Genomic DNA, 25,452 nt, shown 5'->3' with positions numbered 1-25,452 from the left:
GTGCACAGTGCTCCAAATGTGGTCTAACCAATGTATATGGAGACCAGAACTGAGCACAGTGCTCCAAGTGTGGTCTAACCAAGGTATATGGAGACCAGAACTGTGCACAGTGCTCCAAGTGTGGTCTAACCAAGGTATATGAAGACCAGAACTGTGCACAGTGCTCCAAATGTGATCTAACCAAGGTATACACAGACAAGAACTGTGCACAGTGCTCCAAGTGTGATCTAACCAAGGTATACGGAGACCAGAACTGTGCACAGTGCTCCAAGTGTGGTCTAAACAAGGTATATGGAGACCAGAACTGTGCACAGTGCTCCAAGTGTGGGCTAACCAAGGTATATGGAGACCAGAGCTCTGTACAGTGCTCCAAGTGTGGTCTAACCAAGGTATATGGAGACCAGAACTATGCACAGTGCTACAAGTGTGGTCTAACCAAGGTATATGGAGACCAGAACTATGCACAGTGCTACAAGTGTGGTCTAATCAAGGTATATGGAGACCAGAACTGTGCACAGTGCTCCAAGTGTGGTCTAGCCAAGGTATATGGAGACCAGAACTGTGCACAGTGCTCCAAGTGTGGTCTAACCAAGGTATACAGAGACCAGAACTGTGCACAGTGCTCCAAGTGTGGTCTAACCAAGGCATGTGGAGGTAAGAACTGTGCACAGTGCTCCAAGTGTGGTCTAACCAAGGTATACGGAGACCAGAACTGTGCACAGTGCTCCAAGTGTGGTCTAACCAAGGTATACAGAGACCAGAACTGTGCACAGTGCTCCAAGTGTGGTCTAACCAAGGTATACGGAGACCAGAGCCGTGCACAGTGCTCCAAGTGTGGTCTAACCAAGGTATATGGAGACCAGAACTGAGCACAGTGCTCCAAGTGTGGTCTAATCAAGGTATATGGAGACCAGAACTGTGCACAGTGCTCCAAGTGTGGTCTAATCAAGGTATATGCAGACCAGAACTGTGCACAGTGCTCCAAGTGTGGTCTAACCAAGTGTGGCAGTTGTGAAATGCTTGACATATATTGATGTACATCTGTGTAATTTTGTTTTTACAATTACCACGATTGCTTGCCTCCTAGACACCCTGGCGATGGCTGCCCTTGCTTTGAGATGTCTCAGCCTTGAAAGCTGCCAATATGTCACTCCCCGGATTAAGAGGGCGTTGCAGAAGCTAATTGCCCAGATCCTTGAAAAGGTTCAAAGTGACGGGACAATCGGAGCACTCAACACAACTGGGCTTGCGGTCCAGGTAAGGCTCATTCCAGTTTCAAAGAGTCATAGTTATACAGCACAGAAAGAGGCCCTTCGGCCCATCGTGTCCGCGCCGGCCATCAAGCCCTGTCTATTCTAATCCCATTTTCCAGCACTTGGTCCGTATCCTTGTATGCTATGGTGTTTCAAGTGCTCATCTAAATACTTCTTGAATGTTGTGAGGGCTCCTGCCTCTACCACCCTTTCAGGCAGTGAGTTCCAGATTCCAACCACCCTCTGGGTGAAAAAGTTTTTCCCTCAAATCCCCTCTAAACCTCCTGCCCCTTACCTTGAAACTATGCCCCCTGGTTATTGACCCCTCTACTAAGGGGAAAAGTTCCTTTCTATCTACCCTATCTATGCCCCTCATAATTTTGTACACCTCAATCAGGTCCCCCCTCAGCCTTCTCTGCTCTAAGGAAAACAACCCCAGCCTGTCCAGTCTCCCTTCATAGCTGAAGCGCTCCAGCCCAGGTAACATCCTGGAGAATCTCCTCTGCACCCTCTCCAATGCAATCACATCCTTCCTATAGTGTGGTGACCAGAACTGCACACAGTATTCCAGCTGTGGCCTAACTAGCCATTTTGTACAGCTCCATCATAACCTCCCTGCTCTTATATTCTATGCCTCGGCTAATGAAGGCAAGTATCCCATATGCCTTTTTAACCACCTTATCTACCTGTCCCGCTGCCTTCAGGGATCTATGTACATGCACATCAAGGTCCCTCTGATCCTCTGTCCTTCCTAGGGTCCAACCATTCACTGTGTATTCCCTTGCCTTGTTAGTCCTCCCAAAATGCATCACCTCACACTTTTCAGGGTTAAATTCCATTTGCCACTGTTCTGCCCATCTCACCAACCCATCTATTCATTCATTCTTGGGACGTAGACGTCGCTGGCAAGGCCGGCATGTATTGCCCAGTCCACTAGTTGCCACTTGAGGGTACGGTCGTGTAGTGGTCATGTTCCTGGCCTAATAATCCAGGGATTGAGGATTGGGTAACGGATGGAGAACAGAGAGTAGGAATAAAGGGGTCATTTTCGGGTTGGCAGGGTGTATCTTGTGGGGTGCCGCAAGGAACAGTGCTTGGGCCTCAGCTAGTCACAATCTACATCACTGACTTAGATGAAGGGACCGAGGGCAATGTATCCAAGTTTGCTGATGACACAATGCTAGATGGGACAGTAAGTTGTGAGGACTACGTAAACTTAGAAACATGGAAAAATAGGAGTAGGAGTCGGCCATTCGGCCCTTCGAGCCTGCTCCGCCATTCAATATGATCATGGCTGATCCTCTATCTCAATACCATATTCCCGCTCTCTGCCCATACCCCTTGATGCCTTTTGTGTCTAGAAATCTATCGATCTCCTTCTTAAATATATTCAGTGACTTGGCCTCCACAGCCTTCTGTGGTAGAGAATTCCACAGGTTCACCACCCTCCGAGTGAAGAAATTTCTCCTCATCTCAGTCCTAAATGTCCTACCCCTTATCCTGAGACTGTGACCCCTCGTTCTAGACCACCCAGCCAGGGGAAACATCCTCCCTGCATCCAGTCTGTCTAGCCCTGTCAGAATTGTAAACGTTTCAATGAGATCCCCTCTCATTCTTCTAAACTCTAGTGAATACAGGCCTAGTTGACCCAATCTCTCCTCATACAACAGTCCTGCCATCCCAGGAACCAGTCTGGTGAACCTTCGCTGCACTTCCTCTATGGCAAGTATATCCTTTCTTAGGTAAGGAGACCAAAACTGCACACAGTACTCCAGGTGTGGTCTCACCAAGGCCCTGTACAACTGTAAACGTCGTTCATTGGCAGGATAGGCGCACCAGCGTCAGTGTTCTCGCTCAGGCCAACATCCCCAGCATTGAAGCTTTGACCACGCTCAATCAGTTCCGATGGACGGGTCACATTGTCCGCATGCCCGATACGAGACTCCCAAAACAAGCGCTCTACTCGGAGCTCGACACAGCAAGAGAGCCCCAGGTGGGCAGAGGAAACGCTTCAAGGACACCCTCAAAGCCTCCTTGAAAAAGTGTAACATCCCCACCGACACCTGGGAATCCCTGGCCCAAGACCACACAAAGTGGAGGAGAAGCATCCGGGAAGGCGCCGAACACCTCGAGTCTCTTTGCCGGGAGCAAGCGGAAGCCAAGTGCAGGCAGCGCAAGGAGCGCACGTCAACCCAAGCACCCCACCCACCCGCCCCTTCAACCACCGTCTGCCCCACCTGTGACAGAGACTGTAGGTCCCGCATTGGACTCATCTGTCACCTGAGAACTCATTTTTAATGTGGAAGCAAGTCATCCTCGGTTCCGAGAGACTGCCTGAGAGAAGCGAGGTACAACTGTAGTAAGACATCCTTGCTCCTGTACTCAAATCCTCTTGCAATGAAGGCCAACATTCCATTTGCCTTCCTAACTGCTTGTAAAGATGGAATATAGACAAGTCAAGCGAGTGGGCAAGAAGGTGGAAGGCGTGTATAATGTGGGGAAATGTGAAATTGTCCACTTTGGTCGGAAGAATAAAGAAGCAGATTATTTTTTAAATGGTGAGAGACCAGGAAATGTTGGTGTTCAGAGGGATTTGGGGTCCTTGTACATGAATCACAGAAAGTTAACATGCAGGTACAGCAAGCAATTAGGAAGTCAAATGGTATGTTAACCTTTATTGCAAGGGGGTTGGAGTATAAGAGTGAGGAGGTCTTACTGCAATTGTACAGGGCCTTGGTGAGACCACACCTGGAGTACTGTGCACAGTTTTGGTCTTCATACCTAAGGAAGGATATACTTGCCTTAGAGGAGGTGCAACATAGGGTCGCCAGACTGGTCCCTGGGATGAAGGGGTTGTCCTTTGAGCACATATTGTGTAGACTGGGCCTATACTCCATGGAGTTTAGAAGAGTGAGAGGTGATCTCATTAAGGATAGCATTCGACTAAAAACAAGGGCATATAAGGTAGCCAAATCTAGTGGGAGGATAGAGGATTGGGAAAACTTTAAAAGACAGCAAAAAATAACAAAAAGATTGATTAAGAAAGGGAAGATAGATTATGAAAGTAAATTAGCAAAAAATATAAAAACAGATATTAAGAGTTTTTATAGTTATATAAAAAGAAAAAGGGTGGCTAAAGTAAATGTTGGTCCCTTAGAGGATGAGACCGGGAAATTAATGGTGGGAAATATGGAGATGGCAAACACACTGAATGAATATTTTGTATCAGTCTTTACAGTAGAAGACACTAAGAATATCCCAACACTGGACAAATAGGGGGCTATAGGGGGGGAGGAGCTAAACACAATCAAAATCACTAAGGAAGTGGTACTCTGTAAAATAATGGGACTCAAGGCGGATAAATCACCTGGACCGGATGGCTTACATCCTAGGGTCTTGAGGGAAGTGGCGGTAGGGATTGTGGATGCATTGGTAATAATTTTCCAAAACTCCCTGGACTCAGCAAAGGTCCCGCAGACTGGAAAACTGCTAATGTAACACCCTTATTTAAAAAGGGCAGTAGACAGAAGGCTGGAAACTATAGACCGGTTAGCCTAACATCTGTGGTAGGTAAAATTTTGGAGTCCATTATTAAGGAGACAGTAACAGGACATTTGGATAATCATCATTTAATAGGACAAAGTCAGCATGGTTTTATGAAGGGGAAGCCATGTTTGACAAATTTGCTGGAGTTCTTTGAGGAAGTAACATATAGGGTGGATAAAGGGGAACCAGTGGACGTAGTGTATTTAGACTTCCAAAAGGCATTTGACAAGGTGCCACACAAAAGATTATTGCTTAAGATAAAAAATCGCGGGATTGGGGGTAATATTCTGGCATGGATAGAGGATTGGCTATCTAACAGAAGGCAGAGAGTTGGGATAAATGGTTCATTCTCAGAATGGCAATCAATAACTAGTGGTGTTCCGCAGGGGTCGGTGCTGGGTCCCCAACTCTTTACAATCTATATTAAAGATTTGGAGGAGGGGACCGAGTGTAACATATCAAAGTTTGCAGATGATACTAAGATGGGAGGGAAAGTAGTGAGTGAGGAGGACATAAAAAACCTGCAAGGGGACATAGACAGGCTAAGTAAGTGGGCAGAGATTTGGCAGATGGAATACAATACTGGAAAGTGTGAGGTTATGCACTTTGGCAGGAAAAATCGTAGAGCAAGCTATTATCTTAATGGCAAGAAACTGGAAAGTACTGAAGTACAAAGGGATCTGGGGGTCCTGGTGCACGAAACTCGAAAGGTTAGTATGCAGGTGCAGCAAGTGATTAAGAAGGCCAATGGAATGTTGGCTTTCATTGTTAGGGGGATAGAATATAAAAATAGGGAGGTATTGCTTCAGTTGTACAAGGTATTGGTGAGACCGCACCTGGAATACTGCATACAGTTTTGGTGTCCATACTTAAGAAAAGACATACTTGCTCTCGAGTCAGTACAAAGAAGGTTCACTCGGTTAATCCCGGGGATGAGGGGATGGACATAGGAGGAGAGGTTGAGTAGATTGGGACTCTACTCATTGGAGTTCAGAAGAATGAGAGGCGATCTTATTGAAACATATAAGATTGTGAAGGGGTTGGATCGGGTGGGTGCGGGGAAGATGTTCCCGATGATGGGTGAAACTAGAACTAGGGGGCATAGTCTTAGAATAAGGGGCTGCTCTTTCAAAACTGAGATGAGGAGGAACTACACTCAGAGGGTGGTAGGTCCATGGAATATGCTGCCCCAAAAAGCTGTAGAAGCTACATCATTACATAAATTTAAAACAGAAATAGACAGTTTCCTAGAAGTAAAGGGAATTAAGGGTTACGGGGAGCGGGCAGGAATTTGGACATGAGTCTAGGTTCGGATCGGTCATGGCCCTGTGGGTAGCGGAGCGGGCCCAGGGGCCGTGTAGCCTGATCCTGCTCCTATTTCGTGTGTCTAATTCTGTTAGATTCAGGAGATGGTTCTGTGATAGTGGATTGGCGGTTAGGATCAGATCAGCCATGATCTCATTGAATGGCGGAGCAGGCTCGAGGGGCCGATTGGCCTACTCCTGCTCCTATTTCTTATGTTCTTATGAAACCTATCAAATTCTTAGAGGGTTTGACAGGGTAGATGCTGAACTGCTGTTTTCCCCTGGCTGGAGAGTCTAGAACTAGGGGGCATAGTCTCAGGATAAGGGGTTGGACATTTAGGACTGAGATGAGGAGACATTTCTTCACTCAGAGGGTTGGAATTCTCTGCCCCAGAGGGCAGTGGATGCTCAGCCGTTGAGTATATTCAAGGCTGAGATCGATAGATTTTTGGACTCCAGGGGAGTCAAGGGATGTGGGGATCGGGCGGGAAACTGGAGATGATCTTATTGAATGGCGGAGCAGGCTCGAGGGGCCGCATGGCCTACTCCTGCTCCTATTTAATTTGTTCCTTTGAGGGTCGGGAGTCTCTATGTCCCAGTGTTGAAAATCCCTCCAATTCTGACCTCTTGCGCATCTCCCCGATTTCCATCGCTCCACCATTGGCGGCCGTGCCTTCAGCTGCCTGGGCTCTAAGCTTTGGAATTCCCTCCCTAAACCTCTCCGCCTCTCTACCTCTCCCTCCTCCTTTAAGACGCTCCTTAAAACCTACCTCTTTGACCAAGCTTTTGGTGCAGCAGGCGGTTAAGAAGGCAAATGCTATGTTGGCCTTCGTAGCGAGAGGATTCGAGTACAGGAGCAAGGATGTCTTGCTGCAGTTGTACGGGGCCTTGGTGAGACCACACCTTGAGTATTGTGTGCGGTTTTGGTCGCCTTATCTGAGGAAGGATGTTCTTGCCATGGAAGGAGTTCAGCGAAGATTCACCAGGCTGATACCTGGGATGGCAGGAATGACGTATGAGGAGAGATTGGGTCGATTGGGCTTGTACTCGCTGGAGTTTAGAAGAATGAGAGGGGATTTCATTGAAACTTATAAAATTCTAACAGGACTAGACAAACTAGATGGAGGAAGGATGTTCCCGATGGTCGGGGAGTCCAGAACCAGGGGTCACAGTCTAAGGATAAGGGGTAAGCCATTTAGGACAGAGATGAGGAGGAATTTCTTCACCCAGAGAGTGGTGAACCTGTGGAATTCTCTACCACAGAAGGCAGTTGAGGCCAATTCATTAAATATATTCAAGAAGGAGTTGGATATATTTCTTACCGCTAACGGGATCAAGTGATATGGGGAGAAGGCAGGGACCGGGTACTGAGTTTGGATGATCAGCCATGATCTCATTGAATGGTGGAACAGGCTCGAGGGGCCGAATGGCCTACTCCTGCTCCTATCTTCTATGTTTTTATGTTTCTAGTATCTCCTGATGTGGCTCGGTGTCGGAATTCTCCCTGACTTACGCTCCTGTGAAGCGCCCTGGGACGTTTTAGTACGTTAAAGGCGCTCTATAAATGCGAGATGTTGTTGAGATTGCTTAGTGTCCACAGAGATTGAAGGACCGTGTGCTCCATTCGCCAGGCACTGACCACGAACCGCGAGCTTGTCCCGCCGGGATCCTGGGACTGTGGCAGGTCCGTGGGGGCCCTCCTCCAGGGAATCTCCGATGGATCTATCAGCATTCCCCTGGCAGCATCACTGGCGGTGCCTTCCCTGGGCAATCAAACCTACCTGGACATCGGCACACTGAACTGTTCCGCGGACATCGGTTAGTGAACGGGTTCAGCGAGCTGGAGGGTCACACACTCCCTCTCTCGGTTTTAATCTCACTCGCTCTCCCTCTGTCTCTCTCTCTCTCTCTCTGTCTTTCTCTCTGCCTCTCTCTCTCCCAATCTCTCCCTCTCCCCTTCTTGCCCTCTCCCTCGTTCTCTCTCTGTCTCTCTCTCTCTTTCTGTGTCTTACACTCACCCTCTCTCTCTGTTTCACTCTCTCTCCTTCGGTTTCACTCTCTCTTGCTCTCTCTGTCTCTCTGTCTGTTCCAATCTCTCTCACTCTGTCCCTGTCTTGGTCTCCCACTCTCATAGAAACATAGAAGATAGGAGCAGGAGTAGGCCATTCGGCCCCTCGAGCCTGCTCCACCATTTAATGAGATCATGGCTGATCATCCAAATTCAGTACCCGGTCCCTGCTTTCTCCCCATATCCCTTGATCCCTTTAGCCTTAAGAAATATATCTAACTCCTTCTTGAATATATTTAATGAATTGGCCTCAACTGCCTTGTGTGGTAGAGAATTCCACAGGTTCACCACTCTCTGGGTGAAGAAATTCCTCCTCATCTCTGTCCTAAATGGCTTACCCCTTATCCTTAGACTGTGACCCCTGGTTCTGGACTCCCCGACCATTGGGAACATCCTTCCTGCATCTAGTCTGTCCAGTCCTGTCAGAATTTTATAAGTTTCAATGAGATCCCCTCTCATTCTTCTAAACTCCAGCGAATATAAGCCCAATCGACCCAATCTCTCCTCATACGTCATTCCTGCCATCCCAGGTATCAGTCTGGTGAATCTTCGTTGCACTCCCTCCATGGCAAGAACATCCTTCCTCAGATAAGGCGACCAAAACTGCACACAATACTCAAGATGTGGGCCTAGAAATTGAGTAGCCTTAGCGCCGCATTTGAGGCGCTAGAGGGCCTAGCGCCGGAGTTATGGCCAGTTTAGAAATTCCCTGGGGCCCTAGAATCGGCGGTAGACCGGTTGCGCTGCGCCGGCACCGATGACGTCATCGGTGTGCGCAGCGTCCCGGTTGCCGTGGTGACGGGCCCCAGCACCGAAATTGAGTTGCGGCCGCCTCGCCCGTGGCAGCCGCAACTAAGATTTTTTCAACCGAGTCTTCCCCGAGTTAGCGCCGGCACATTAAGGTCGCGCGGCGGCCGGCCGCTTTCCCGCCGGTCGCCTGCCCGCACCTCCCTCCCCGGACTCCTCCACCCCTCCCCCGCGGAACAGATGCGTCTGGCCTGCAAGCCCGGCACTTGTCCGAGGTGCCGGGCTCATTTTTTTCAATATTTGAACGGACAGCGGGCGGGTGCAGGCAGCTCCTCCTTAACTGAAGGAGGAGGCCTGCACTTCCCCAGCCTGCCGCACCGCATCGGGTCCCGCAGCACCGGATTAGCGCCGCAATGGGAGGCGCTCACGCCCGCCAGTAGCGCCGGAAGCCGTCTGGGCGCGGCGCTACTGAATTTTTGGCGCGCGCAGGGGGACTTAGCGCCGGCGCTAAATTTCCGGCGCTAAAGCCCTGGCGCGGCGCCAACTCAATTTCTAGGCCGTGGTCTCACCAAGGCCCTGTACAACTGCAGCAAGACATCCTTGCTCCTGTACTCGAATCCTCTCGCTATGAAGGCCAACATTCCATTTGCCTTCTTAACCGCCTGCTGCACCTGCATGCTTACCTTCAGCGACTGGTGCACAAGGACACCCAGGTCTCGTTGCACTTCCCTTTCTCCCAATCTATTGCCATTCAGATAACAATCTGCCTTCCTGTTTTTGCCACCAAAGTGGATAACCTCGCATTTATCCACATTATACTGCATCTGCCATGCATCTGCCCAATCACCCAACCTGTCCAAATTATAATGGAGTTTCTCAGCATCCCCCCCACAGTACACACGCCCACCCAGCTTTGTGTTGTCTGCAAACGGAGATATTACATCTAGTTCCCTCGCCTAGATCATTTATATATATTGTGAATAGCTGTGGTCCTAGCACCGATCCCTGCGGTACCCCACTAGCCACTGCCTGCCACTCGGAAAAAGACCCATTTATTCCAACTCTTTGCTTCCTGTCTGCCAACCAGTTCTCTATCCAAGTCAGTACCTTACCCCCAATCCCATGTGCTTTAACTTTACACGCTAATGTCTTATGTGGGACCTTATCGAAAGCCTTCTGAAAGTCCAAATACACCACATCCACTGGTTCTCCCTTATCTATTCAACAGTTACATCCTCAAAAAATTCCAGTAGATTAGTCAAGCACGATTTACCTTTTGTAAATCAATGTTGACTTTGTCCGATCCTGTCACTGTTTTCCAAGTGCTCTGCTATTACATCTTTTATAATGGACTCTAGCATTTTCCCCTCTACCGATGTCAGGCTTACCGGTCTGTAATTCCCCATTTTCTCTCTACCACCTTTTTTGAATAGTGGGGTAACATTAGCTACCCTCCAATCCATGGGAACTGTTCCAGAGTCTATAGAATTTTAGAAGGTGATCAGCAATGCATCTACTATTTCTAGGGCCACTTCCTTAAGTACCCTAGGATGTAGACCATCAGGCCCTGGGGATTTATCGGCCTTCAATCTCATCAATTTCCCTAACACCATTTCCTTACAAATACTGATTTCTTTCAGTTCCTCCCTCTCATTAGACCCTATGTTCCCCGACATCTCTGGGAGGTTATTTGTGTCCTCCTTTGTGAAGACAGAATCAAAGTGTGTATTAAATTGGTCTGCCAATTCTTTGTTCCCCATTATAAATTCCCCTGATTCTGACTGCAAGGGACCTACGCTTGACTTCACCAATCTTTGTCTCTTCACAAATCTATAGCAGCTTTTACAGTCAGTTTTTATGTTCCCTGCAAGCTTACTCTCACTCTATTTTCCCCCTCTTAATTAATCCCTTTGTCCTCCTTTGCTGAATCCTAAACTGCTCCCAATCCTCAGGTTTGCTGCTTTTTCTGGCCAATTTATATGTCCTCTCCTTGGATCTTATGCCATCCCTAATTTCCCTTGTTAGCCACGGTTGAGTCACCATCTTTGTTTTATTTTTATGCCAAACAGGGATGAACAATTTCTGTAGTTCATCCATGCGATCTTTAAATGTTTGCCATTATCTATCCACCATCAACCCTTTAAGTAGCATTCCCCAATTCATCCAAGCCAACTCGCGCCTCATACCATTGTAGTTTCCTTTATTTAAATTCAGGACCCTAGTCTCTGAGTGAAATACTTCACTCTCCATCTTAATGAAGAATTCTATCATATTATGATCGCTCTGCCCCAAGGGGCCTCGCACAACAAGATTGCTAATTAATCCTTTCTCATTACATAATACCCAGTCTAAGATGGCCTGATCTCTAGTTGGTTCCTCGACATATTGGTCCAGGAAACCATCCCGTATACACTCCAGGAATTCCTCCTCCACAGTATTGTTACTAATTTGGTTAGCCCAATCTATATGTAGATTTAAGTCACCCATGATAACTGCTGTGCCGTTATTGCACGCATCTCTAATTTCCCTCTCCATCTACGCTCTCCCTCTCTTTCTCTCGGTCTCTCTCTCTGTCTCTCTCTCTCTCTGTCTTTCTCTCCCTCTGTCTCTCTCTCTTTCACACACTCTCCCATTCTGTCTCTGTCACCCTGTCTCTATCTGTCTCTCTCTCTCTGTCTCACACTCCCCCTCCCGCTGTGTTTCAAACTCACTCTCTCTCTCTCTCACTCTCTCTTTCTCCGTTTCACACTCACTCTCTCTCTCTCTGTCTTTCTCTCCCTCTGTCTCTCTCTCTGCTTCTCTCTCTGTCTCTCCCGCTTTCTCCCTTTCTCTGTCTCCCCCTCTCTCTCTCTCTGGCTCCCCCCTCTATATCTCCCTCTCTCTCTGACTCCCTCTCTCGCTCCCCACTTCCTACGGCAGATTTACTCAATACTTAATTGATGTGACAAAAATTCTCTCATCAGATGACCTCCCGCTGATTGCCCTAGAGGTACCGACTGCAAAACACCCGAAACCCAAAATCCAGGGCCTCCACTTACCCACACACGCCCTCCACATCCCCACACCATCGGCCCCATCCCTCACACCCGCCCTCCCCTCCCCCACCCCATCTCTCCCTTCCCCCACACCCGCCCTCCCCTCTCCCACCCCATCTCTCCCCTCCCCCGCACCCACCCTCCCCTCCCCCTCACACGCAATCCCCTCCCCCGCCCTCCCCTCCCCCACACCCGCCCTCCCCTCCCCCTCACAAGCCCTCCCCTCCCCTTCACACGCCATCCCCTCCCCCGCCCTCCCCTCCCCCTCACCCGCCCTCCCCTTCCACCCACCCGCCCTCCCCTCCCCCTCACACGCCCTCCCCTCCCTCTCACACGCCCTGCCCTCCCCCTCACATGCCCTCCCGTCCCCCTCACATGCCCTCCCCTTCCCCCCACCCGCCCTCCACTCCCCCTCACACGCCCTCCCCTCCCCCCCACCCGCCCTCCCGTCCCCCTCACACGCCCTCCCCTTCCCCCCACCCGCCCTCCCCTCTCCCTCACACGCCCTCCCATCTCTCTCACACGCACTCCCCTCCCCCGCCCTCCCCTCCCCCTCACATGCCCTCCCCTCTCCCTCACACGCCCTCCCCTATCCCCCACCCACCCTCCCCTCCCCCTCACACGCTCTCCCATTCCCCGCGCTCCTCTCCCTCTCCCCCGCTCTCCCCTATCCCCCACCCGCGCTCCCCTCCCCCTCACACGCCCTACCATTCCCCGCCCTCCCCTCCACCTCCCCCGCGCTCCCCTCCCCCTCACACGCCCTCCCGTCCCCCTCACACGCCCTCCCCTCCCCCTCACACGCCCTACCCTTCCCCCCACCCGCCCTCCCCTCCCCCTCCCCCGCGCTCCCCTCCCCCTCACACGCCCTCCCCTCCCCCTCCCCCGCGCTCCCCTCCCCCTCACACGCCCTCCCCTCCCCCTCCCCCGCACTCCCCTCCCCCCCACCCGCCCTCCCCTCCCCCTCACACGCCCTCCCCTCCCCCTCACACGCCCTCCCCTCCCCCTCACACGCCCTCCCCTTCCCCCCACCTGCCCTCCCCTCCCACGCCCTCCCCTCCCCCTCACAAGCCCTACCCTCCCCCTCACATGCCCTCCCCTTCCCCCCACCTGCCCTTCCCTCCCACGCCCTCCCCTCCCCCTCACACGCCCTCCCCTCCCCCTCACACGCCCTCCCCTCCCCCTCACACGCCCTCCCCTCCCCCTCCCCCGCGCTCCCCTCCCCCTCACACGCCCTCCCCTCCCCCTCCCCCGCACTCCCCTCCCCCCCACCCGCCCTCCCCTCCCCCTCACACGCCCTCCCCTCCCCCTCACACGCTCCCCCCTCCCCCCCACCCGCCCTCCCCTCCCCCTCACAAGCCCTACCCTCCCCCTCACATGCCCTCCCCTTCCCCCCACCCGCCCTCCCCTCCCCCTTACATGCCCTCCCCTTCCCCCCACCCGCCCTCCCCTACCCCCCACCCGCCCTCCCCTCCCCCTCACACGCCCTCCCCTTCCCCCCACCTGCCCTCCCCTCCCCCCCACACGCCCTCCCCTCCCACTCACATGCCCTCCTATCCCCCACCCTCCTCTCCCCCTCACACACCCTCCCCTCCCCCGCTCTCCCCTCCCCCTCACACGCCCTCCCATCCCCCGCCCTCCTCTCCCCCTCACACGCCCTCCCCTCCCCCACTCTCCCCTCCCCCTCACATGCCCTCCCCACCCCCTCACACGCCCTCCCCTCCCCCTCACACGCCCTCCCCTCCCCCTCACACGCACTCCCCTCCCTCCCACACGCCCTCCCCTCCCCCTCACACGCCCTCCCCTCCCCCTCACACGCCCTCCCCTCCCCCTCACACGCCCTCCCCTCCCCCTCACACGCACTCCCCTCCCCCCCACACGCCCTCCCCTCCCCCTCACACGCACTCCCCTCCCCCTCGCCCGTCCTCCCCTACCCCGCACCTGCCCTCCCCTACCCCGCACCCGCCCTCCCCTACCCCACCCCAAGCACACCAACAAAAGCCATCACGGTGAACTACACCATAATGGATGCTGTGTACAACACCTTCATCTACTGGATCTCGGTGACGGTGCCCCTTGGCTCCTCTCTGCTGGACGTCATGACGGAGGCACAACGGCTCTCGCCAGCTAAATTTAGGTAGGCCTCAAAGCCGTAAGCTCCACTCTAGTCAACTCGTGCTGGCCCCCAATACTGCCCCTCCAACAGTGCGGCGCTCCCTCAGTACTGCCCCTCCCACTGTGCGGCGCTCCCTCAGTACTGCCCCTCAGAGAGTGCAGCGCTCCCTCCGTGCTGCCCCTCCGACAGTACAGCACTCCCTCAGTACTGCCCCTCCGACAGTGCAGCGCTCCCTCAGTACTGCCCCTCCAACAGTGCGGCACACCCTCAGTACTGCCCATCCGACAGTACAGCACTCCCTCAGAACTGCCGCTCCGACAGTGCAGCGCTCCCTCAGTACTGCCCCTCCAACAGTGCAGCACTCCCTCAGTAATGACCCTCCGACAGTGCAGCGCTCCCTCAGTACTGCCCCTCTGACAGTGCAGCGCTGCCTCAGTACTGCCCCTCCGGCAGTGCAGCGCTCCCTCAGTACTGCCCCTTCGACAGTGCAGCGCTCCCTCAGTACGGCCCCTCCGACAGTGCAGCGCTGCCTCAGCACTGCCCCTCCAACAGTGCAGCGCTCCCTCAGTACTGCCCCTCCGACAGTGCAGCGCTGCCTCGGTACTGCCCCTCCGACAGTGCAGAGCACCCTCAGTACTGCCCCTCCGACAGTGCAGCACTCCCTCAGTACTGCCCCTCCGATAGTGCAGCGCTCCCTCACTACTGCCGCTTCGACAGTGCAGCGCTCCCTCAGTACGGCCCCTCCGACAGTGCAGCGCTGCCTCAGTACTGCCCCTCCAACAGTGCAGCGCTCCCTCAGTACTGCCCCTCCGACAGTGCAGCGCTGCCTCAGTACTGCCCCTCCGACCGTGCAGCGCTCCCTCAGTACTGCCCCTCCGACAGTGCAGCATTCCCTCAGTACTGCCCATCCAACAGTGCAGCACTCCCTCAGTAATGACCCTCCAACAGTGCAGCTTTCCCTCAGTACTGCCCCTCCGACAGTGCAGCGCTCCCTCAGTACTGCCCCTCCGACAGTGCAGCTTTCCCTCAGTACTGCCCCTCCGACAGTGCAGCGCTGCCTCAGTACTGCCCCTCCGACAGTGCAGCGCTGCCTCAGTACTGCCCCTCCGACAGTGCAGCGCTCCCTCAGTACTGCCCCTCCGACAGTGCGGCGCTCCCTCAGTACTGCCCCTCCGACAGTGCGGCGCTCCCTCAGTACTGCCCCTCCGACAGTGCGGCACTCCCTCAGTACTGCCCCTCCGACAGTGCGGCGCTCCCTCAGTACTGCCCCTCCGACAGTGCGGCACTCCCTCAGTACTGCCCCTCCGACAGTGCAGCGCTGCCTCAGTACTGCCCATCCGACAGTGCAGCTTTCCCTCAGTACTGCCCCTCCGACAGTGCAGCGCTCCCTCAGTGCTGCCCCTCCGACAGTGTGGCGCTCCCTCTGTACTGCCCCTCCGACAGTGCAGCGCTCCCTCAGTGCTGCCCCTCCGACAGTGCATGCTCCCTCTGAAGGGTAGGAGATTATAATGCAATACAATGGGGCTGCCATTAATTCCTGTCTGTGTTCTTTGCACAGTTTTCGCACCCTACAGACTCCTTGGGGCAACATGGTCGCCAGTATTGATGGGCTGAAGGCGGACTTCTTCAGGACTAAGTGGCATTTTGTCACCAGAAAGAATGTTCCGATTCTCGGTAAGTAAAGTGATGTCAGGTTTAAGGTGAGAGGGTGACTTCTGCTTGTAGTCACTCAGTCACTCCGTACTCTCTGTCCAAATTAATCAGTAAGCAACAAGAGCAGGTCAGAGGCTGGGTATTCTGCGGCGAGTGTCTCACCTCCTGACTCCCCAAAGCCTTTCCACCATCTACAAGGCACAAGTCAGGAGTGTGATGGAATACTCTCCACTTGCCTGGATGAGTGCAGCTCCAACAACACTCAAGAAGCTCAACACCATTCAGGATAAAGCAACCCGCTTGATCAGCACCCCATCCACCACCTTAAACATTCACTCCCTCCACCACCGGCGCACCGTGGCTGCAGTGTGGACCATCTACAAGATGCACTGCAGCAACTCGCCAAGGCTTCTTCGGCAGCACCTCCCAAACCCGCGACCTCTTCCACCTAGAAGGACAAGGGCAGCAGGCGCACGGGAAAACCACCACCTCCAAGTCACACACCATCCTGACTTGGAAGTACATCGGCCGATCCTTCATCGTCGCTGGGTCAAAATCCTGGAACTCCCTCCCTAACAGCACTGTGGGAGCACCTTCACCACACGGACTGCAGCGGTTCAAGAAGGCGGCTTACCACCACCTTCTCGAGGGCAACTAGGGATGGGCAATAAATGCTGGCCTTGCCAGCGACGCCCACATCCCATGAACGAATAAAGGAAAAACAAAGCACTGGGTTATATTTCTAGACGATTAGAATTCAAAGCAACAACAACTTGTATTTATATAGCGCCTTTAACGTAGTAAAACGTCCCGAGGCGCTTCACAGGAGTGCTTTAAGACAAAAAATTTGACACCGAGCCACATAGGAGAAATCAGGTCAGGTGAGCAAAAGCTTGGTCAAAGTGGTCGGATTTAAGGAGCGTCTTAAAGGAGGAAAGAGAGCTGGAGAGGTTTAGGGAGGGAATTCCAGAACTTAGGGCCCAGGCAACATAAGTTACGGCCACCAATGGTGGAGCGATTATAATCGAGGGGTAGAGAGATCTCGGAGGGTTGTAGGGCTGGCGGAGGTTACAGAGTAAGGGAGGGTTGTAGGGACTGGAGGAGGTTACAGAGATAGGGAGGGTTGTCGGACTGGAGGAGGTTACAGAGATAGGGAGGGTTGTAGGGGCTGGAGGAGGTTACAGAGATAGGGAGGTTTGTAGGGGCTGGAGGAAGTTACAGAGATAGGGAGGTTTGTAGGGCTGGAGGAGGTTACAGAGATAGAGAGGGTTGTAGGGCTGGAGGAGGTTACAGAGATAGGGAGGATTGTAGGGGCTGGAGGAGGGTACAGAGATAGGGAGGGTTGTAGGTGCTGGAGGAGGTTACAGAGATAGGGAGGATTGTAGGGGCTGGAGGAGGTTACAGAGATAGGGAGGGTTGTAGGTGCTGGAGGAGGTTACAGAGATAGGGAGGGTTGTAGGGCTGGAGGAGGTTACAGAGATAGGGAGGGTTGTAGGGGCTGGAGGAGGTTACAGAGATAGGGAGGATTGTAGGGGCTGGAGGAGGTTACAGAGATAGGGAGGGTTGTAGGGCTGGAGGAGTTTACAGAGATAGGGAGGGTTGTAGGGCTGGAGGAGGTTACAGAGATAGGGAGGGTTGTAGGGGCTGGAGGACATTACAGAGATGGGGGGTTGTAGGGCTGGAGGACATTACAGAGATAGGGAGGGTTGTAGGGCTGGAGGAGGTTACAGAGATAGGGAGGATTGTAGGGGCTGGAGCAGGTTAGAGAGACAGGGAGGGTTGTAGGGGCTGGAGGAGGTTATAGTGATAGGGAGTGTTGTAGGGCTGGAGGAGGTTACAGAGATAGGGAGTGTTGTCGGGGCTGGAGGAGGTTACAGAGATAGGGAGGATTGTAGGGGCTGGAGGAGGTTACAGAGATAGGGAGGGTTGTAGGGCTGGAGGAGGTTACAGTGATAGGGAGGATTGTAGGGGCTGGAGGAGGTTACAGAGATAGGGAGGGTTGTAGGGCTGGAGGAGGTTACAGAGATAGGAATGTTGGATGGCTGGAGGAGGTTACAGAGATAGGGAGGGTTGTAGGGCTGGAGGAGGTTACAGAGATAGGGAGGGTTGTAGGGGCTGGAGGAGGTTACAGAGATAGGGAGGGTTGTAGGGGTTGGAGGGGGGTTACAGAGATAGGGAGGGTTGTGGGGCTGGAGGAGGTTACAGAGATAGGGAGGGTTGTAGGGCTGGAGGAGGTTACAGAGATAGGAATGTTGTATGGCTGGAGGAGGTTACAGAGATAGGGAGGGTTGTAGGGCTGGAGGAGGTTACAGAGATAGGGAGGGTTGTCGGGGCTGGAGGAGGTTACAGAGATAGGGAGGGTTGTAGGGGTTGGAGGGGGGTTACAGAGATAGGGAGGGTTGTGGGGCTGGAGGAGGTTACAGAGATAGGGAGGGTTGTAGGGCTGGAGGAGGTTACAGAGATAGGGAGTGTTGTAGGGCTGGAGGAGGTTACAGAGATAGGGAGGGTTGTAGGGCTGGAGGAGGTTACAGTGATAGGGAGGATTGTAGGGGCTGGAGGAGGTTACAGAGATAGGGAGGGTTGTAGGGCTGGAGGAGGTTACAGAGATAGGAATGTTGTATGGCTGGAGGAGGTTACAGAGATAGGGAGGGTTGTAGGGCTGGAGGAGGTTACAGAGATATGGAGTGTTGTAGGGCTGGAGGACGTTACAGAGATAGGGAGGGTTGTAGGGGCTGGAGGAGGTTACCGAGATAGGGAGGGTTGTAGGGGTTGGAGGGGGGTTACAGAGATAGGGAGGGTTGTGGGGCTGGAGGAGGTTACAGAGATAGGGAGGGTTGTAGGGCTGGAGGAGGTTACAGAGATAGGGAGTGTTGTAGGGCTGGAGTAGGTTACAGAGATAGGGAGTGTTGTAGGGGCTGGAGGAGGTTACAGAGATAGGGAGGGTTGTAGGGCTGGAGGAGGTTACAGAGATACGGAGGGTTGTAGGGGCTGGAGGAGGTTACAGAGATAGGGAGGGTTGTAGGGCTGGAGGAGGTTACAGAGATAGGGAGGGTTGTAGGGGCTGGAGGAGCTTACAGAGATAGGTAGGGTTGTAGGGCTGGAGGAGGTTACAGACATAGGGAGGGTTGTAGGGCTGGAGGAGGTTACAGAGATACGGAGGGTTGTAGGGCTGGAGGAGGTTACAGAGATAGGGAGGGTTGTAGGGGCTGGAGGGGGGTTACAGAGATAGGGAGGGTTGTGGGGCTGGAGGAGGTTACAGCGATAGGGAGGGTTGTAGGGCTGGAGGAGGTTACAGAGATAGGGAGGGTTGTAGGGGCTGGAGGAGGTTACAGAGATAGGGAGGGTTGTAGGGACTGGAGGAGGTTACAGAGATAGGGAGGGTTGTAGGGGCTGGAGGAGGTTACAGAGATAGGGAGTGTTGTAGGGCTGGAGGAGGTTACAGAGATAGCGAGGGTTGTAGGGGCTGGAGGAGGTTACAGAGATAGGGAGGGTTGTAGGGGCTGGAGGAGGTTACAGAAGTAGGGAGGGTTGTAAAAACAGAAATTGCTGGGAATACTGAGCAGGTCAGGCAGCATCTGTGGAGAGAGAAACAAGAGTTACCGTTTCAGGTCTGGGACCCTTGGTCTGAACTGGAAAAAGCTGGAGTTGGAACAGATTTTAAGCAATTGTTGAGGCAGGGAAAGGGGGGAGGGGAGGAAAGAACAAACCGGAAGGTCTGTGATAGGAAAGAAGGGGTAAGAGATTAATAAACATTGAGAGAGATTAAGAGATGGTGCAAGGCAAAAGGAGATGGTAATGGGACAAGTTAAGGAGCAAAAGATGGCTCTTGATGAAGTGTCAATGGCGCTGGCAGAATGCTCGACAGATGCCGTGTGGGAGAAAGACAAAAATAAATGAAAAACAAAGGATAGGGGCAGAGGTTATGGTCTGATACCTGGGATGGCAGGAATGACGTATGAGGAGAGATTGGGTCGATTGGGCTTGTACTCGCTGGAGTTTAGAAGAATGAGAGGGGATCTCATTGAAACTTATAAAATTCTGTCAGGCCTGGACAGACTAGATGCAGGAAGGATGTTCCCGATGGCGGGGGAGTCCAGAACCAGGGGTCACAGTCTAAGGATAAGGGGTAAGCCATTTAGGACTGAGATGAGGAGGAATTTCTTCACCCAGAGAGTGGTGAACCTGTGGAATTCTCTACCACAGTGAAATGATCAGTAACCTGTCATTCTGGAATGGTACACTAGGTGGTGCTGTATGTATATAAGAGTGGGCTACCCATGATGCACTAGACTACCCACAAGGCAGCAGTCAAGATGGAAGCCTGCACACAGAAGCACACATGCTGAATCTCTACAGATGCTGTACCTAGAGAACGTGTACTGAATAAATGTCTAGCTAGAAGCTAGCTGTTCATAATAAGAATGTTTAGTTATTAATGAACATAACACACAGAAGGCAGTTAAGGCCAATTCATTAAATATATTCAAGAAGGAGTTAGATATATTTCTTAAGGATAAAGGGATCTGGGGAGAAACCAGGGACCGGGTACTGAATTTGGATGATCAGCCATGATCTCATTGAATGGCGGAGCAGGTTCGAGGGGCCGAATGGCCTACTCCTGCTCCTATCTTTACCCCACTATTCAAAAAGGGGGGTAGGGAAAAAGCAGGTAATTACAGACCTGTAAGCCTTACATCAGTTGTGGGCAAAATGCTGGAGTCCATCATTAAGGATGAAATAGCGGAGCACTTAGCAAATGGGGACAGGATAGGACAGAGTCAACATGGATTTACAAAGGGTAAATCGTGCTTGACTAATCTATTGGAATTTTTTGAGGGAGTAACTGGTAGAATAGATGGGGGAGAGCCAGTAGATGTGGTGTACCTGGACTTCCAAAAGGCCTTCGATAAGGTCCCACATAAAAGATTAGCATGGAAAATTGAGGCTCATGGGATAAAGGGGAAAGTTTTGGCGTGGATAGGGAACTGGCTGTCAGATAGAAAACAGAGAGTTGGAATAAACGGCTCATTTTCTGAATGGCAGGCAGTAACAAGTGGGGTACCACAGGGATCTGTCCTGGGCCCCCAGCTGTTCACAATTTACATTAATGACCTGGATCAGGGAGTCGGATGCAGCATTTCCAAATTTGCAGACGACACTAAACTAGGAGGTGGGGTGGGCTCAGAGGAAGAGACCAGGAAGCTCCAGAGCGATTTGGACAGACTGGGCGATTGGGCAGATAAATGGCAGATGCACTATAATGTGGACAAGTGCGAAGTTATCCACCTTGGGTGCAGGAACGGGAGGGCAAATTATTATTTAAATGGCAATAGATTGGGAGAGGGGGAAGTACAGAGAGACCTGGGTGTTCTTGTACACCAGTCACTGAAGGCGAGCATGCAGGTGCAACAGGCGGTCAAGAAGGCAAACGGTATGCTGGCCTTCATAGCAAAAGGGTTAGAATACAGGAACAGGGATACCTTGCTGCAGCTGTACAGGGCACTGGTGAGACCACACCTCGAGTACTGTGTACAGTTTTGGTCGCCTCATCTGAGGAAGGATGTTCTTGCCATGGAGGGGGTGCAGCGGCGATTCACCAGGCTGATACCAGGAATGGCGGGAATGACCTATGAGGAGAGACTATGTAGTTTAGGGATGTACACACTGGAGTTTAGAAGATTGAGAGGGGACCTCATAGAAGTGTATAAAATTCTGACAGGTCTAGACAGACTGGATGCAGAAGGAATGTTTCCCTTGGCGGGTGAGAACAGAACTAGAGGACATAATTTAAGGATAAGGGCTAAACCATTTAGGACAGAGATGAGGGGGAATTTCTTCACTCAGAGAGTGGTGAACCTGTGGAACTCATTGCCACAGAGGGCAGTGTACGCCAGCTCATTAAATATATTTAAGAGGGAATTAGATATATTTCTACGGGCAAAAGGGGTTAAGGGTTACGGAGAGAAGGCGGGGACGGGATACTGAATTAAAGGATCAGCCATGATCTCATTAAATGGCGGAGCAGGCACGAAGGGCCGAATGGCCTACTCCTGCTCCTATCTTCTATGTATCTATGTATCTATGTATCTTCTATGTTTCTATGTTTCAAATTGTTGAACTCTAAGTTGAGTCCAGAAGGCTGTAAAGTGCCCAATCGAAAGATGAGGTGCTGTTCCTCGAGTTTACGCTGAGCTTCGTTGGAACAATGTAAGAGGCCGCGGACGGTGAGGTCCGAGTGGGAGTGGAGTGGAGAATTAAAGTGACAGGCGACCGGAAGCTCGGTGTCACCCTTACGGACTGAACGGAGGTGTTCCGCAAAGCGGTCACCCAATCTGCGCTTGGTCTCCCCAATGTAGAGGAGACCACATCGTGAGCAGCGAATACAGTATACTAGATTGCAAGAAGTACAAGTAAATCACTGTTTCACCTGGAAGGGGTGTTTGGGGCCCTGGACAGTGGGAAGGGAGGAGGTAAAAGGGCACTTCCCAATGTGCGCTCAGATCTGTCCAACAAGGAGCACTTTTTGAACACGAGATTTCACTGTATGGCAACACATTACCAGAAACTTCACATGGACATTAGCTAAACCTCTGAAGTGTGTTGTTAGTTGGTATGCTTGCAGTAGAATGAGGGTGAGTGTGAGGGGTGGCTAGTGAGATGGGGAAGTGATAAAGTAGATAGAGGGTGCTGGGTGGAGGTGCAAGGTAAGTTGGTGTCCTGGGGAGGTCTATTCCGCCCTTGGCAGGAAAGAGAACCTCCCTGCGTACTCTCGCACCCAGGCTCTACAATGACTCCCTCCATATGGAGGGAGTCATTGGAGAGCCTGGGTGCAAGAGTTCACCTTTGTGCAGTGACTGTCAGTGTTTTCAGCAACTCAAAACAGAGAAAAATCAAAATAAAATCGCGCATGGTCCCTTTAAGGAAACCGGCAGATGACGCGTCTCAAATGATATCAGACCCGCTTCCTGTTAATTGGCTGGGGCGCCCGCAAGGCGGGGCTTAACAAGGCCAATCAAGGGAAAATCACGTCTGCCGGAGGGGGGTGGGGGGAGGCCGCTGGGGGTGGGACTGGAACCCGGAAACCAGCTGACCCGCCCCCCATCCCGACAGCGAGGAGAAAATCGCGGCCAAAGCCTCTCACACACACACACAGACGCACAAAATCCCCGGGAATTCTCACCGGATATTCCGTGAATACAGACTTCACAAAGGTGAAAGCATTTCTCCAAAATCAGGGACTCGTTCTTACAATTTCAATAAAACCGGTTGTTGAATAAAAATTATTGCTAAAATTAAACTAATGTCTTTTTCTTTCCACCATCATTTCTCAAAAAGATATCAAGGATTATCTGCCGTCCGATGGGGAACAGATACTTGCGATATACACTTTCAGATTCATATAGAACAAATATCGACCTCACTGAAAGGGTTGGATAAGACTTGATGTAAAACTCTTGTACAATGTGATTTGTCTTCTTTTCAAACTGTTAATGATGCTAATATTGATAGCAGTGATTTATCATGTTGAAAGGAATTAAACTATTACAATATCTCACGGCAATGGTTAAAGTATTTCTTTTAACGTTCAGACTTCCACTGAAATATTAGAGCCAGTACTGAGGGAGCGCCGCACTGTTGGAGGGGCAGTACTGAGGGAGCGCCGCACTGTCGGAGGGGCAGTACTGAGGGAGCGCCGCACTGTCGGAGGGGCAGTACTGAGGGAGTGCAACACTGTTGGAGGGGCAGTACTGAGGGAGCTCTGCACTGTCGGCGGGGCAGTACTGAGAGAGCGCTGCACTGTCGGAGGGGCAGTACTGAGGGAGCGCTGCACTGTCGGAGGGGCAGCACTGAGGGAGCGCCGCACTGTCGAAGGGGCAGTACTGAGGGAGCGCCGCACTTTCGGAGGGACAGTACTGAGGGAGCGCTGCACTGTCGGAGGGGCAGTACTGAGGGAGCGCCGCACTGTCGAAGGGGCAGTACTGAGGGAGCGCCGCACTGTCGGAGGGGCAGTACTGAGGGAGCGCCGCACTGTCGGAGGGGCAGTACTGAGGGAGCGCCGCACTGTCGAAGGGGCAGTATTGAGGGAGCGCCGCACTGTCGGAGGGGCAGTACTGAGGGAGCGCCGCACTGTCGGAGTGTCAGTACTGAGGGAGCGCTGCACTGTCGGAGTGTCAGTACTGAGGGAGCGCTGCACTGTCGGAGGGGCTGTGATGAGGGAGAGCTGCACTGTTGGAGGGGCAGTACTGAGGGAGCGCTGCACTGTCAGAGGGACAGTACTGAAGGAGCGCTGCACTGTCGGAGGGGCTGTGATGAGGGAGAGCTGCAGTGTTGGAGGGGCAGTACTGAGGGAGCGCTGCACTGTCAGAGGGACAGTACTGAAGGAGCACTGCACTGTCGGAGGGGCAGTACTGAAGGAGTGCTGCACTGTCGGAGGGGCTGTACTGAAGGAGCGCTGCACTGTCAGAGGGTCAGTACTGAGGGAGCGCTGCAGTGTCGGAGGGGGTGTACTGAGGGAGCGCTGCACTGTCGGAGGGGCAATACTGAGGGAGCGTCGCACTGTCGGAGTGTCGGTACTGAGAGAGCGCTGCGGTGTCGGAGGGTCAGTACTGAGAGAGCGCTGCGGTGTCGGAGGGGCAGTACTGAGGGAGCGCCACACTGTCGGAGGGTCAGTACTGAGAGAGCGCTGCGGTGTCGGAGGGGCAGTACTGAAGGAGCGCTGCACTGTCAGCTTTGAATTGACGTATTAATGGAGAAATAACACACAGACACAATAACGGTAGAGCTTGAATCGTTTAATTTATAGTTCACCCGCATCATTTCACACTGTTCCTTCTGGTGTAGAATTCTTAAGGCGACATTAACAATTCGTAAACCCCTCTCCCCTTCTCCCCCACCAACCCTCACCTCCAACAAGTGCCAGGGGTTCATGGACTTCCGTAGAATCACAGAGTGATACAGCGCAGGAGGCGGCCATTCGGCCCATCGTGCCTTTGTCAGCTCTTAGAAGGAGCTCTCCAGTTAGTCCCTCACTCCGCCCGGCTCTTCCCCCGTAGGCCTGCAAATTTTCCCCTTCTGAGTATTTATCCAATTCCCTTTTGAAAGTTCCTATTGAATCTGCTTCCACCGCCCTTTCAGGCAGCGCGTTCCAGATCACAACAACTCGCTGCGTAAAAACATTTCTCCTCATCTCCCCCTCTGGTTCTTTTGCCAATTCCATGTATTTTTTAATACGTTTATGGGATCTGGGCGTCGCTGGCAATGCCAGCATTTATTGCCCATCCCTAGTTGCCCTTGAGAAGGTGGTGGAGAGCCGCCTTCTTGAACCGCTGCAGTCCGTGTGGTGAAGGTGCTCCCACAGTGCTGTTAGGGAGGGAGTTCCAGGATTTTGACCCAGCGACGATGAAGGATCAGCCGATATATTTCTAAGTCAGGATGGTGTGTGACTTGGAGGGGAACTTGGAGGTGGTGGTGTTCCCATGCGCCTGCTGCCCTTGTCCTTATAGGTGGAAGAGGTCGTGGGTTTGGGAGGTGCTGCCGAAGAAGCCTTGGCGAGTTGCTGCAGTGCATCTTGTAGATGGTACACACTGCAGCCACGGTGTGCCGGTGGTGGAGGGAGTGAATGTTTAAGGTGGTGGATGGGGTGCCAATCAAGCGGGCTGCTTTGTCCTGGATGGTGTCGAGCTTCTTGAGTGTTGTTGGAGCTGCACTCATCCAGACAAGTGGAGAGTATTCC

The 25,452-nt window shown here is 52.6% G+C and overlaps 1 protein-coding gene across 1 annotated transcript in view; it reads left to right on the top strand.

Moving 5' to 3' along the window:
• LOC147092195 (cobalamin binding intrinsic factor-like) overlaps nt 1-15,748 on the top strand; it is a 39,948-nt gene extending 24,200 nt beyond the window's left edge. Inside the window, exons 4-8 of the mRNA XM_085975566.1 lie at nt 1,088-1,257; nt 7,735-7,921; nt 11,882-12,100; nt 13,931-14,087; nt 15,625-15,748. Coding sequence (XP_085831692.1) covers nt 1,088-1,257; nt 7,735-7,921; nt 11,882-12,100; nt 13,931-14,087; nt 15,625-15,748 — 857 coding nt within the window. The remainder of the gene's footprint in view (nt 1-1,087; nt 1,258-7,734; nt 7,922-11,881; nt 12,101-13,930; nt 14,088-15,624) is intronic.
• Nucleotides 15,749-25,452: the final 9,704 nt, after the last annotated feature.

Source organism: Somniosus microcephalus, unplaced genomic scaffold, assembly GCF_052327205.1.
Source record: "Somniosus microcephalus isolate GS21.2 unplaced genomic scaffold, FLI_Smic_1.0 unresolved_chr2, whole genome shotgun sequence".
Taxonomy (NCBI): Eukaryota; Metazoa; Chordata; class Chondrichthyes; order Squaliformes; family Somniosidae; genus Somniosus; species Somniosus microcephalus.
This window is presented reverse-complemented; position numbering and strand designations above follow the sequence as displayed.